The sequence below is a fragment of the Rhinatrema bivittatum genome, chromosome 8, assembly GCF_901001135.1.
Source record: "Rhinatrema bivittatum chromosome 8, aRhiBiv1.1, whole genome shotgun sequence".
Taxonomy (NCBI): Eukaryota; Metazoa; Chordata; class Amphibia; order Gymnophiona; family Rhinatrematidae; genus Rhinatrema; species Rhinatrema bivittatum.
The window spans coordinates 231134643-231150409 of record NC_042622.1 but is presented as its reverse complement, the minus strand read 5'-3'; the positions used below and the strand labels follow the sequence as shown (position 1 = coordinate 231150409).

General features: G+C 40.7%; 1 protein-coding gene across 13 annotated transcripts in view; it reads right to left on the bottom strand.

Annotated features, from left to right (window-relative positions):
* Nucleotides 1-10886, bottom strand: part of TCF3 (transcription factor 3) — a 405060-nt gene extending 394174 nt beyond the window's left edge. For 3 of the 13 annotated variants that reach the window (XM_029613974.1, XM_029613982.1, XM_029613975.1), the window contains exons 1-2: nucleotides 10238-10727; nucleotides 7739-7843 (exon numbers count right to left, since the gene is read on the bottom strand). In XM_029613974.1, coding sequence (XP_029469834.1) covers nucleotides 7739-7816 — 78 coding nt within the window. In that variant the 5' untranslated portion in view covers nucleotides 7817-7843; nucleotides 10238-10727. Of the gene's footprint in view, nucleotides 1-7738; nucleotides 7844-10237; nucleotides 10732-10846 lie in introns of those variants that run through there. The other 10 variants (XM_029613979.1, XM_029613980.1, XM_029613981.1 and 7 more) reach the window with 6 other exon arrangements.
* Between the last annotated feature and the right edge of the window lie 4881 nt (nucleotides 10887-15767).

The window sequence follows — 15767 nt, the reverse complement described above, 5'->3', positions numbered from 1 at the left end:
ATCCACATTTGTCAAAAATAAATATTAGATGGGGGTCAGTATTCTCTCTTTTTATACAGGCACAATAAGAGTGTCCTACTGGCTGTTCTAATCATTTAAAAAGTGGTTTCATAGGTTCAGTATCAACTGGGGAGGGTTTTAATGTGTCCGATATTCATTCAATGACAGCAGGCTGTCCTACAATTCCTTCTCTAGGATACATCTCTCAAAATTGCATTAATATTCCAGACTAGAGGCCTCAGACAAAGCTATTATAGTTTCCTCTTCCAAACTCACAGAAATCTCAAATGCAAGTGCTAATCTATTCATAGTATCATGACAGAACAGGATACATTTCATTTTTGGCTATTTCCCTAACCATCCTTTTTCACCACCCTCCCCCACACACACAAGATTGCCAAAGTGACATTAAATGGCAAACTTGCACCCTGCAGTTCACCCAATCCCACAGCCTGCAAGAGGGTGCTACAAAAAAGAAAAAGGTTGGATGCAGCAAAGTTGTGAACAGCATACATTAATTCCTCAGATCCAATACAGGCCTAGCAGTAGCCAAAATGGAGAAGAATGTGAAGGGTTGCCAGAGACCTGTGGCAGTACTGCCACCTTTCAAGGCCACTAGAAGTACTATACTACCTTTGAAAACAGGGGAAGGGGTCTTTGCCAACTATAGCATTTTGATGAAGATTCCAGCTTTTCCACTACTGTGCCAATTCAAGGGAAAAAAAAAAAAAAAGAAGACTATGCACCATCAGTATCTGATGCATGTCAGGATTGGGGGTTGGGTGGAATAGGGAACACGAGCAGCAAATACATTTCTCCTTCTGGGTTACACCACCTCCCTTTCAAACCCTATGCTTACCATTTTTAGAAGCATGTGTCACAGTGACAGAACCCTGCTACAGGAATATATGGGTGAAGGGACAAAAACATCCTCCAGAGCCCCCATGAGATACAAATCCCCGAGAGAGCCAGATTTTAATAAACCATGACACACTGTAGCTACTAGTTTATTAAACTGTTTTAATTTGTAACATCTCCCAATGCCAGAAAAGCTTCCTTCTCAATACACAGGAGGTAATTTTCAAAGGAAAATGTAAATATAATACTATCATAGCAATTTTCAAAAGCCCATTTACCAGCGTTAAGTGCTACAATATGCTATTGAACTGTCAATAGATTTTATCCATGTTAAGTACACTTAATGCTGATAAATGGGCTTTTAAAAATTGCTATGATAGTATGTTAGGTTTGCATTTTCCTGTGAAAATTACCCTGTATGCCCAATAAATTAACCTCTCTAAATATTTTTTAAATGAGTTTGCACTTGTCCGTGAGGTTCAATTTGTCCAGACCTGTTGATGCATCAGCAAAATACCCATTCATTCTTGAGAATAGTTAGGTGTTTCATAGTAGGAGCCCCCACCCATCCCCCTCCCCCCTATTAACTATTTTGTCTTATTTAACATTTTAGGACTGCAGGGTTCAAAGCCAAAAGTCTTGACTAACAGTTATAGGCCAGATGACCTGAAGGGGTTTTCCTCCTCTCTATTCTGGGTCAAAAAGTGCTTTGTACATAGGCTCCTAAGTCACCATACAATTCTTCACAGATGAAACCTAAATAAAGCAAAAAAAATAAAAAAATAAAAATAAATATAAATATATATTTCTAATATGCTGTTTATTCTTAGACAAAGCTAGGACTGCACAATATAGAAGTCAGAGGGTGTACACATTTACAATAAAAAGTTTCTAAAAGACACTGAATGAGAAACAGAATATGACCAGCAGATAAAGAGTGCCAAGCCCATCCAGTCTGTCCCTCTCCTCCTATTTAATCTGTATGACATGACTATGGTTCAATCCTAACTTCTATGAGCATGGGGAGTCTGGATATTTTGTACAATGGGCTTTGCTAGTTTTAGTAACTGTAGATTAGACAACTTGGTAATAAGTCATGGAAATGGGGACCTACGTGATGATCTTGAAATAATCATAGGAAGATGACAATGCCTGAGCATGGGGAGGCAACCACTGTACCAAAAAAAAAAGATACAAGAACTGTCTGCTTATTAAGTCAGAAAAAGTGCAATCACATTTTTAAAAACAAACTGAAAAGTGAATTGGGAAGTAATGTGGCTAGAACCAGGATATAAATATTCTAAGCTTACCACCCTTTCCAAAATATTTATTTTCAATAAGGGGGAGAGGAACACCACAGTTTCCATTTCTAAACTGTCACCAGTCTCTGTTTACATTATTTTAATAGTGGAAGAGAAGAAAGGTGTGAAATGTATTAACAGGAGTAATTTGTGCAGACTAGCTTCTCCCCGTTGTACAGTTTGCTGTTTTGAGAGCAATTTCAGTTTAAATAGCTGCCGAGGCTGAAGAATACAATGTTACAATGATAAAACTTCCAAACAAAAAAAACATGGTGTTTTGCCTGTCCCATTCTCCATGGTGCTTTTTTTCTTTTTATTTTGTATCTTTAAAACTTTCAAGCAAAAGGAAATTCCTAGTAGTAAATTTAGGGCAAGAGATGGGCAGACAGCCTAAAGCTCTTCAGACACACATATTAGGCCCAATTCACTCATGGACACTGCTTTAAAAAAAGAAGAAACTCGGGGCGAGAAGCAAGATGGCGACATGACCAGATACAGGAGCTGTTCTCCGTTACCCCTTTTGCTTCGTTTCTTCTACTTTGCTGTCCAAATGAAAAGGCATAGTGTAGGTTTTCCTTCCCAATGTACCCCCATCAGCATCTGTGGAGGGGAGAGCATATGGAGGCTCGGCGTTGGAATTGCCACTGTCTGCTGTCGCTGACAGAGGACAGGGGAAGAGCTAGCTTTTCAATTTGTCTGGCTTCTTCATCCCCCACTGAGAATCAGGGTGAATCGGTGGACTCCTCAGCTTTGAAGCCGACGCTGCAAGATTTGAGCCCTACGGGACTCTCTTAGAGTCTCCTCTTTTTCCAGCTAAACTGGCAGTGGCCACTTTAGATGCAAACTGGGACTGGATGGTAGGTTTTGGTTATTATATGAAAGACTAATTATAAAATTGACCTTATTTCTAATAAAGTGGATGCTATGGGGAATAATTCCGACACCCAATTTTCAGAAATTCAAACAAAAGTTTCTGCTACTGCAACTGCTATTGGGAATATCCAGATCTTTAATGCTTTGGTGGTTAAGGATTGAAATAATCTCTCTCATAGACTTGAGAATTATACACAGCATTTAAATGTCTTTTGAACTTCCCCAAGGTGGTGGATGAGAATTCCTACCAGACTCTGAGGAAGTATTTCCTAGAGAATCTTCAGTGCGATTCTGAAAAGCTTCCTCCTATTAACAAGAACGTATTTTATTCCTTTGTCTAATAAAAAGGAACCCTCAGCAGTCCCAGACTGAATCTACACCTAATGTTTTTTAAAATTTGACCAATTTCCTGGAAGATTCTGGTGCTGAGATCGAGTGTTCCACGCTACTTGATTCTTTTATTTCTGAACAGGATGCGAGTGAGGTGATAGAGAGACAATATTTCGTATTGTTTCTGATTTTGCTTGCTCTACCTGAGAGAAGTAAATAACTTCTTGCTCTTAGGTCTCAGGCTATTTCTTTAGTGTGTACTTTTGTTCTCTGATATCCTTGTAAAATGTATCATCAGATATAGGGTCGGATTTTAAGAGGTACGCACGGGCGTACATTTGTGCGCGCAACCCGGCGTGCACAAATGTACGCCTGATTTTATAACATGCGTGCGCAGCCACGCACGTTATAAAATCCAGGGTTGGCGCGCACACAAGGGGGTGCACAATTGTGCACGCCAAGCCCTAGGGGAGCCCCAATGGCTTTCCCTGTCCCCCCCTCCCCCCACAGCCTCCCCCCAAACCCTCCCTAACCTTTATTGCATAAGTTGTGCCTGCCTCTGGGCAGGTATAGGTTGCGCACGATCCCCCCGGCACAGGCGCTCTGCCAGAGGCCTTGGTCCTGCCCCCAATTCGGCCCAGCCCGCCCCGCTCACAAAGCCTCGGGAAATACGCACGTCCCGGGGCTTGCGTGCGTCGCCGAGCCTATACAAAATAGGCTTTACACGCGTAGGGCTTTTAAAATCTGCCACATGACTGTTTTGTGTTCTTTTTGCCTGAACAACTTCAAATTCTTCATCAATTCTGTAAGTATTATAACTCCCTCTCTTGGGAATAATTTCGCCTAGATGCTGATCCATTTCAATTTCTCTCTGTTGGAGTCATGTTAAGTCAGTTCCTTCATTTTTATTTTTCCTTTGTTTCTCCTAATATTTTCTCCCCACTATTTCTTTAGATGATGAATGGTTTACAATAACTATTTCACATATTTGGGTTTTTTTCTTGCATTTATTTTTTTGGATTGTATAACCTCATCTTTTACTGTAAGGTGTATTCCTTCTTATAATTTTGAAATTTATAAAGTTAAAAAAAGAAGAAGAAATTCTATTCTTGCCCACCCCCCACCCACAACAACTCTACTCTAGGCTAACACTTACCCAAAAGAATCCCTAACAAATCTAAACAGTGACAGATTCACATGTTCTATTAGTGGGTCTAAGGCATTAACTACGTAGTTCCTCCTAGAGTCTTGCGTACAAAGGATTCACACCTTAACCAAATAAAACTGTAGAAGTTTGAATAAAAATGTATACATGTACATTAAAAAAAAACCCTCATGCCTTGGGGAATGGCACTACAGTTCACAAGTTTCAAACCTGAGCATTTATTTTCTGTGCATACACAGGCACATGAATGTCATCCTACCAAATAATATATAAAGGTGATAGTTTGTTTTTTTTTTTTGAGTATCTCAAATTTCTTGACTAGCTTTCAGGAGCTTAACCCTCCCCTTTCTTGGGTCCTTTTTAAATCATGTGATGTGTTAAAGGTTGGGAGGCAGAACAAGTCCCACCTTAACACAGGAGAGAAAAAAAGTGGCCAGAAAAGATTTGCTAATAAATGAACTGTACATTTTGAACAATGAAAATCAGCTCAGTCTTGTCTTCCTTTTAAATTTCTATAACTTACAACAAAAAATTACACCACTAAATGCATTTTGCATATACAGTTTTTCAAAAGCAAGGACATTGCCAATAAAAATGACTGCCTATTTTTCAAACTAAATAATCAAACCTGAAGCTCCAGAACGCCACCAGTATGCACTCCCCCCTTTAATTTGTCTGACCACATAAAACAAGTGACCCAGTGTCACTAAAGACAGTTAGGAAATGCATAGCTATGACTGGACCTTTCTTCATTCTGACTCAACCAGACTACAAACTCCAAAATGACCTAAAGGAGTTATAAGTGAAAAATCCAAACCGGAGGTGGAAATAGAGCTTTGTGGTAAGTCACAACACTGAAGAGGGAAAAATGCACAGTCCAAACAAGTGGGACTTGATATATATTCATATAAAGTCATTCCAGCATTTATTATGAACACAATTAGGTGAACTATAGTTTTTACATACAAAAAAAATATATAGCTATGGACTGCCTACCTGGGCAGGTAAAAAAAAAAAAAAAAAAACTTCTATTGTTCAAAATGCAAGAGTCAATTTTCTGAGCTCAAAAATGTGCCATGCAGGAAGACAAGAGACATTATGCAAACACTCACAAATTTCATGATATTATATCTGAAGTCTAATTTTTACATCAACGCACTTCCACACACCCCTGATCCATGGCAAATCACCTGAAGACAAGTTAAGAGAACCTACATTATCGCAGGGCACTTTCTGTAAGCCCTCTGAACACATTTCACTAAAGTACACCAAACAATTGGTGCAATTCTGATTTTAGTTGTACTCAGGGACCCCAAGTCAAAGAAAGAAATATTGTGACTGGAAGCAAAAGATTTAAATGTGTCTTTCAACAAATTTTTTCTTGGAAAACTATTCAATTCAGTTTAATATTTATTAACCTGCTTCTCCACTATCAAGCTTTTAATTCTCCCTCCCATCCTCAAAAAGAAAAAAAAGAATTGTGCTTGAATATAGAACAATTCTCTTTCAGCAGGTTATGTTGATGATGAAGAATGTCAGAGTCTGCACAAAGCACAGCAGAGGGCTTAAGCCTTAAAATTAAAAAAAAAAAAAAAAAAAAGGGAGACAGGTATCTGGGGGAGGGGTTGCAACATATTCCCTTTCTGAATAAGGGCATTTGTCTCCACTGATCAAACAGCAAGGTGCATACTTTAATAGCCACTTAAATACAAAGGGAGACACCAAAACACTCAAAATAATCCAAACAAAAAAAATATACCATATCTTTTAGCATTGAGAGCTGTGCTCTGCTCTATCAATCAGGAGAAATCCTAAAGGTGAGATTTCAGATCTGGCTTTAGCCATTGGCTTCCCATGCAACTCTCGTCAAACTCTTTACTCAACTGACTTTGAATCCCAACCAAGCAACTGGAGAGAAACATTAGGTTATTTATTAGGTTAACAAATGTTTTAGATGTACACCTTCAGAAATTCCATGATACCTCCCCCACAGACAATAAATCTGCCTTAAGACATCAGCTCTCATTTTCTAATGATCCAGTGTAGTTTCCAGTCAATTCATCTACCAGTACAAAAGCTGCCAGTTTATCTTCCTTAGAGATGGTTCTGTGCATTTCTCAACTATTAAAATCTTTAAAGCACTTTGAAACTTTTTTTTATAAACCCAATTTGTTTGTTAAAAACATCTTCTGGAAAGATCCTAACACTTCCACATTTAGCACACTAAGGGGGTGCAGCAGTTTTGTCTCTTCCTTCCCAAAACAACCAGAAAAAAGCAATACTCCACTGTCACCTTTTCAGCAGTGTGAGAAGAGAAATAAAGAAATCAAATCAAACACACAACTCAGTGCAAGGATTCAGTGCCCTCTTGTACAATATTTCATATCATATTACATCAGATACCACTGAATTGTTTTTCCTCTAACAGCTTATTTTGTATTTTCAGGGTTTTTTTGACCAAGAATTAGGAGTATATACCCACAGCATACAAAACCAACCTCTGAACAATGTGGTGTCAAAATAAATTTTATGTGCACATACAAACACAACTTTTTCACTTCCCTAGTAAATAGAGAAGCATCACACATGAAGCTTATGAAAGAATTTCAGAAACTGATTTTCAAAACCATTTTCCTGAAAATTTAAAAAAATTTAACTTTTACCCCAAACTCTTTACTGTTTGTAAGATGTTCTCTCTACCATCAAGGATGTGTGGAAAAAAATATTTTTTGTATCAATTTATGTGAAATTTGGACTAAATATACAAAATATTTCAGTGTTCCAAGTCTCATTAAGAACTTCTTTTCAGACTCCTAAGTGGGGGAGGGTAAGGAAGTGGATAGGTGATGAGAAAAAAAAAAAAAAGTTACTCATCCTGCAGCAATCCTTCCTCAAAGTTGTGTGACAAAAGCATAAAATCTTTTAGGAAGCAGCTGTTTGCTCCACCCTTTTCATGCCTTCTCCTCATCACAAGTTAAAAGGGCTACAGCATCATTCAAAGAATGCCCCTGTGTTTAACGGGGTGAGGGGGTAAGAGTACAAACTCCACAGAGCAAAAAGACCTCTGAAGTCCGCCACCACTTGATTTACATCAACCGAAGTTCCTCCCACCCTGCTCCCCTAAGACTCCATTACTGGAGCAAACAAAAAAAAAAAAAAAAAAAGAGAGGCAACTGTCTCTTTAAAAAGCCCCTAAAAGAGCTTGGCTTACCATACTGAAGTCCAGCAGGTCACTGAGTTCTTTGTCTGTCCCAGCTGCAGCCATTCTCTGTTGCTGCTGCTGATTCATACTCCCACAGACTCAACAGTGGCAGTCCTATAGACAAAATAGACAGGAGGGAGGGGAATAAATTTGTAAAGGGCTAAAAGCAAAAATAAAACAAAAACAAGCTGCTCATGACCATTAATGAATGATAAAGCCACATTAAAATTCTTAAAAAAAAAAAAAAAAAGTATTCAGCTACATACTTCTGATTTCATGTCCCTCTTCCCCCACATTTTGATCTCATCATACATTATTTATTTAATGATAGCTAAAGAGGGTACTTTGCTGACAGTCAAAGTGCACTGCAAATGTTTAAGTCAATTTATTAAAACATCAGGGCAAGTTCTCCTTATGTGATATTGTAGTAGTAATGGTTTTCCTTTGAACAGACTTTTCTTCCTTTCCCTCCTCCCATCCCACATTAAAATAAATTTTGATATCAATACTGCTGAAGAGCCAGCACCTACAGGACCGAAAGATATATTTATAAAGAAAGTTAAAATACTGGAAACAAATGACGACTAAAAGGAAGGAGGACCAAGAGAACTCAATCTTCCTTGTTACTTTAGCCAGTAACATTGTCAAAACCTCAAGCTTTGCCAAAATGTGCACTTGTTTTAGGCCATACTATGTTGAGATAACAAAAAGCACATGTATGCAAGATATATTCATGAATATTGTAAAATGTATCAATGCATTTACACCCAACTGAAATAGTTAAAGAAAAAAAATAAGTAATTCAAGCCCAGCAGGCAACCCCCTCCCAGACCCTATCCTCTGAATCATCTTTTCATGCCAACCAGACAAAAACAAAATGGGCAAAGGAGGAGGAGAATTAACCCCTCCTTTTATGTCATCAATGTATCCGGCAATTATTTGTTTAAAAGTAACTTTGAAAACATGTTTTTTTCCTGACAAGGGTCCTGAAATAGCAACCTTCCTTGTAAGCTCCCCGGGGACACCGTTGAAAAAGCAACTCAAAAACAAGAGGAAAAAGGGAAAGGTGCAAAGACCTCCCCAATCCCCACCAGCACGCAAACAAACTGACATCTCATCAGAATCGACTTTCTGGCAAGTAAAAAAAAAAAAAAAAATTTTTACTAATCTTTTAATTAAAATGAGATATGCAAAATACAACGTCCCAACAACTTTACTGATTAAGGCCTTTTTTTAAAGATTGAAGTAACTCTTAAAACCGTTTTTAATTCAAAATGTACAAAGAAAGGGATGAAAAGTGATAACAATTCCCTGCAAACTAAGACTGTCCCTCAACCACCAGCTAGTGCAACAGTAACGCAAGCTGGCGCTGCCTCTGCCTCCGAACGCGATGGTGTTTTTTCCGATCTCAAATCATTCACAACAGTTTTTCTGCTGCATGCCAGCGGATAAAATCCTACCCGAGTTAACACACAGCAGATGTTACTCATACAGTCCCGTCCCCCCCCCCCGCCACCACCCCCGACCTAAGACGGTTTCTTTTCTGCCATCAGAACAAGCTGCACCTTACTTTCATCCGCACAAAGGCTCCACATTAACCAGTGCCACTAGCAACTTCTCTCCCCTCGCCCTGCCCTCCCCCCCCCCCCCAAAAAAATAAAGAAAAAGAAAAACAAGCTCTGGAGAGCATGGACCACGAGCGTCTCAGAATCCTGGACACGCACATAAGAAAAATATCCCCTACGGGCACACAAAAGCAGTAGAAACTTCCACAGAATCATAAACAGAAATTACAGCAAAGTTTGAAAAGCTTACAACACTTGCACAGGGAGAGTAATCCACATTTTTGTGTAACTGGTTTCAGAAGATCAATGTTAGACAGATGCATTCCTGCCCCCTCCCCCAACAAAAAAAAAACTTGTGAATCTGCTTCTACCCCCTCAGTGTCCCCCTCATTTCAAGTCCCTTTAAATTTGGCCACAGAGACGAACAATGAAGCCGCAAAGCCCAGCTGCTTATTCCCTTCCCAGTTTTCTTTTAACCACATCGCAGCCATCAACACCCCCCCCCCCCCCAAACACATACACCACGATATGTTTAAATATATATATATATATATTCTTTGCAATGAACTAGTTATACCTTCATTTCCCTAAAAACTTTCTAAGGGATAAATATAGAAACTCCCCCCTACCCCCCAACCATGCACTAAGCTCAAGTTTGCAACTCCCTCCCTTTAGAAATAAGCAAGAGGCAGCCTGCCTGGGGAGGGGATAAAAATAATACAAAGAACCAGTAAGATTACAGAATGATTTCCCGGGATTTGCACCTTCTCTCTCTCTTTCCTTGCTACTCCTTCCCCCCACCCCCCCAACACACACTTCCCACAAGACTTTGCAATTCAGGCCACTAAAAGCCTGCCCGTCCCAACAAAGGCCTCGGCCACAGTCACCAAAACAGAAGGAGCAGGAGAAGAGCAGTAGCCGAAGCGTGTCGTCTGGTATTTACCTCTTCAGACAGAAAAGAGAGCATCCAGCGCCCCCCCTCCCCCCTCACCCAGGGACACGCAAAACAAAACAAAAAAAAAAAACACGAGTGGGGAGGGAGGCCAAAAATTAAAGATGAGGAGGGGGGTAAAAAAGCATGAAAGCGGTGGTGCCGGTCCCCCTCTCCGGCCGGGGCGGCGTGTGGAGGGGGTCGGGTAGCGCCTCTCCTCTTCTTGTCTCCAAGTGTCCGGCTCGGCCGCGGCTGAGAGGGCCCCCGCTCCCCAGCACGGGGGGGGGGGGGAGTGCTAGGAAAATCAAACGCCGACCCCCCCCAGACACTCCCTCCGCTACTCGTCCCCCTTCGACGGTGGCTGTTACTCCTCGGTACCCCGGGTCACATAAAAACTCTATAACTTCTCGCCGTCCCTCAGCTACAAATGTAACGAGCACCTCATCCTCCCTCCCACGGCCAGAGCCGCAGCACCTTCCACAGCGTCACCCCCGGCTCCTCGGATAGATCCGTCCGCCGCCTCTCACACGGGGAGGCGGGAGGTAAATAATACACCCCCCCCCAAACACATACACACACACACACGCCAGTTCAAACTCCCACACAGAGCCGGGCACTTACATGAACCAGCCCTGAACGGAACCAAGCAAAACAGAATAAATTTAAATTTACACTAAAAAAAAAAAAAAAAAAAGAAATGTAATATACAAGTGGTTTCTCCGTCAAACCCCAGCCTGCATAAAGGAACAACTCTGGGGAAAATATAACGAAAGCAGAAGGAGGGAGGGGAGGGGGATGGGAGGAGGAGAGACGGACTATGTTTTTCAGCGGAAGGCGACCAGCTTGAAGAAAAAAAGAGACAGCGAGAGAGAGAGCGCGCGCACGAGAGAGAGTGAGTGACAAAGTAGGAGAGAACCCATGGAGATGGAATGATAAGCCCCTAGGGCATCGGCCAACCGGGAGGACGAGGGTGTGCTGAGTGACGGGGCCCCCAACCAATGGGAGAAAAAGAGCCGACGACGGTCGCCCACGCGGAGGGGCGAGGGGAAAGGGGGGAGGCCGGCTTTAGCCCAAGCCAGAGGCTGCGAGACTGGAACTGGGCTGGTTGAATCCTATGCTTGTCGGTGCCGCCCGCGTCGCCTTTCTTCTTTTTTCTCTCTCTTAGTCCTAGCGGCCGGGTGCTGCTGCTGCTGCTCTTCGTTTCTGTATTGTAGTGTTCTTTATTTATTTTTACTTTCATGAACTTGGACGCGTTGGAAGTTTGTTGCCCTATGTCTTGGGGGATGCTGAACTAGACCGTTCATCCATAAAAGCCTTTCACTGAGGGTCGTGCTAGAGACAAATAAATCCAGCCCATGCCCCTTTTGGCCTAGTGTTGAACCGCCCGGTTTTTCTACCACAATAAATAAATAGCTTTATGCTATTGAAGACGACAGCTACATTCTGTCCTTACTATAATGTCTTCATATAATATCTTGCAACCATATATAATTATGGACCATCGTCTTCAGTTTTTATTTTATGCTTCATAGAAATTTAAATATTATAAGAAAAAAAATATCAAAAGAAAAATACCTTTCTACTGATTTCTTTTTGTTATAACAAAATTATTTTTCACTAATTATATTTTGTTATAATATTGACATTCCAGAAAAAAAAATCTGAAAACAAAGCTCTCTATTTATTATGTGCTCCTGTAACTATTTCTTGAAAACACAATTTCTTTATTAACTTTGTTTTGGTCATAAGAAAAACATGAGCCTTAAAGGAGGATTTGGGAAACTGTTCTTGAATGTTTTTTTACCTGGTGTCTGTAGTTCATTCCAGTACCACGGAGACAGTTGGAGCTAGTCTTTTGTTGTTACTGCTGGAATGCACCTCCAAATATGAAACTGCAGGAATGACACTGCATGAACCTGTTTCCATATATGGAACTACAATTATGACATTGCAGGGATGCAGCTTCATATATATAACTACATCAATGACACTGCAGGAACATGGTTCCATATGGAATTGCAAGGATGCTGCTGCAGGAACACTATTCCATATTTATTTATTTATTTATTTATTTAATATACCGACATTCGATCGAGATATCACATCGGTTTCCTATATGGAACTGCAGCAGTGTCACTGCAGGGATTTCAGTAAAATTCACAGGTGCCAGCTCTGTGGGTGAGGAGAGAAGGGGGTGCTTGAGCTCTCCTGATATTGAGCAAACTCCACCAGAACCAGGGAGGGTAATTTATGTTGAGTTTAGCACCTCCGATCATTTTGAAAAGTTGGCTCCTTAGTTACATTAAAAGCCAGATTCTCTTGCAATATTACATTGAACATGTTTTAAAAATGAACGTTAAAAGAAAACCATATCGTTTTCAAAATCACAACTATGTTAATCTACAGCAATATTCTTAAAAAAAAAATCTACAGTAATCCTCCTTTAAAGGGGCATATTGTGCTAAAGTGCTTTTTGGTTTGCTAGCACTTTTGTAAATTATTAAGAGGCAGTATCGGAAGTGACACCATCCCAGGCTCCAGTCTGAAGGTATATTACCCAGCCCTCATCTAGTTCCAGCTGTGGCTGCACATGTTTCTGTAGCATTAAATTGTAAAGTGTATTGGGATCCTGTTTAGATGAGAGACCCTACAAAAATGCAAATTAGTATCATTATACACCTAGAATTTAAATTATCCTCATTTTAGGAGATCTTTCTGTTTCAAAAAAGTGCATCACAATATTAATAAAATAGTAGAAAAACTGACCACAGATATTATTTATTGAGATATTAAGAATCTAAGTATTAACCTACTGTAATACACTTTGACCTTTGTAGTTGGAAAAGCAAGAAATAAATAAACAATAGCTATTTATTTATTTCTTCAATTTATAGACTGCCTACCCTTCTAAAAAGCTGCAGGCAGGTGTATAACATGAGGCTGATATTGTTGTGCATTGCATAACACTACAACACAGACCTGGAAGGGTGGGAGCTCAATTACATAATGGGTGAATAATAATATCAATAGAGCATAAAACCGAAACCAATTATTTTTTGAAGAGTTTAAACAAAATCAGCCCTTGTTCAGCTGTGTCCCTTAGAACATGTCTTAGTATGGCCTGCAGCAGCTCAGAATTGTTAATGCTGCCTTCCAATTGGCTGGCACCGTGTGCTATAGTTACTTTAAGGCACCCTCGTCCAACCAGAATTCAGTATCTCTTCTAAAGTTCCTCTGTTTTCAGAAAAGGAGTTTTGCCTTTCAGGATATGTGAGAAGGTTGAGAAACAGGAATATTTTTCTGTATGTATGATTGTATTGCTTTTCATCATTCTAGAAATACCTAGAAAAGAAAGAAAGCAGTGTGAGAGCTCACAGATATTCTGCAACACATTGTGAGTTTTAAAAACGTAACACAATACAACATGTTCAAATATTGGCACCCGGTGACTACACATAGTGTACTTGATGAAAAGGAAAACCATTTTCCCCCCAGACATTTTGGAATTTATCACGACATACAGAATTTTCCAGAGGTAGAATCTCAAAGGCATCCAATCTTCAGCCAAGAATTAAGACTGTTTTCCTAGCCAAGGGAAGGGCAGCACCAGGAAAAAGAGATATTTAAAAAATATTATTTATTTGATTTAAAAAGAAAACAATAAAGGCCCACCCTGTCCCTTCCCCACTCTCCATGTGAACATCTTCTAGAGGTGACGGGATGTTTAATATCCTAGACTCCAGTCAGTTGATGCCACGGTGAAGTGTGTGACACAGGGGAAATAGAACTGTGCTGAGGCAACCGGAATGTCAGGAGGTTGGATAAGCCTCTTCTTATGGTTCCCTATTTGCTCACCCAATTGGTCTAGATCAGGAAACACAGGCAAAAACAGAGGGGAAAGCTGAGCTCGCGGTTATTTTGTTTATAAACGTTTGATAGTCCACCTTTACCAAGCTGGTCTCAAAGCAGATTCCAATCATATTTATAATCAAATTCCTGCTACATGTGCAACTTAGTTTATAATAAGCAGAGGGAACGTCAAAAGGGGCACTTTGAGAAGGGCTACATAAGATATGGTTAGAGGTGCAAGGAGCGTTGTATCAAAGGTGGCACCTTGTGTCGGACAGAAAGTCCAAAACAACACTGTCTTTTCCCCTCCCTTTTTCCTTTTTTTTTTTTTTTGTCATGAAGGGTTCTGCAAGCCGTTACATTTTGTCTCTGTCGACAGCCGGATCTGGGTGCTAATCTCAAAGATGTCTTCCAGCTCTGTGGAATAGTGCTGTCAGTGACTCAGAAAGCATAGCGGAGACTGTCACAAATGTTCTTCCAGCTGGCCTGTCTGAAGAGTAGGCAGGGCAATATGCTTCCCTTAGTCTTCATGGCAGCACACTGGGCCAAAAGATGTCTACACTAGACTAGAATATTAAAGAGCTATTCAGGGAGAATACTGGAAACTGGAAAACTTTCCACAGTCTAACTTTTGCAAACTCCACCCTCAGAAGGAAAGTTCATGCCATCCTACCAAATCTATGGTGTCGGCTGCGGTGCTGCATGTTTGGAGGGAGGTGCTGGGGTGGGTGGGGGTGTCTTTTGTTTGCAGTTAGTTCTGACTTTTCTTCCTGGGCTACTTTCCTTCCCTCTCACTGTGCATCTTGGTACAGAGGCTCTGTGCGAGAACCAGAGCATCAATCTGTCTGGGCTGACTGGGTCTGATTCATAGACACAGGGCGGAGAGAAAGAAAGAAAAGTGTGGAATCACTTCAGGAAAAAAAAAAAAAAACCGTATCTATGAGTGGGGGAAGGGGAGAGACTGGGAACTCATTTTGTTAAAAATGCCCTCTTCCTTTGCCCCAAGCCTGGTCCATTCTACGCCGAGATCAGACAAGGGTTATTCCCGTTCCTCTATGCTCTGGAGAAGCCAGGCCTGCTGGTTAAAAAAATATCACTTAAAAAGGGAGAGGGTTAAACTCAAGTCTCCCAAGAATCCTGAAGCTTTCAAAAAAAAAAAAAAAAAAAAGCATGAATGAAGAAGTGCTGAAAGCTCCAAGCTGACTCATTCCTGGGCTGAGGCCCTTAGGGGTGAGAAGGCACAGTTGTGACTTTAACTCCTACAAACCTGTGGATTTGTTAAAACACCATACACATAGGAGCTGAAACTCCTATTCCCCCCCCTCCCCCCCACAAGAAAAAAAAGATGAGCAGTCAGTCCCCAGCATTTACAGGAGAGGAGTTTAAAACCAATGAAAACACAGAGCACGCATGCCCCCACCCCCCAAAAAAAAAAAACAGCTGGACAGAAAAGTGAAAACAAATAGCTCTCTGCCAAAGACTTTCCCCATTCTTCTGCCACCTGCGGAAGCCATGGCTACCCTATGCCCTTCTCAGCAAAGCTTTCTCTCTTCATGTGCAGAAATAAAGGCCACTAAACCAAAAAAACATTATATAAGGTGATATCTCTTTTTTATTTGACTTCTTTAATATATATCTTGATTAGCTTTCGGGAGCTCCTGAAAGCTAGTCAAGAGATGTATTAAGTTAGTCC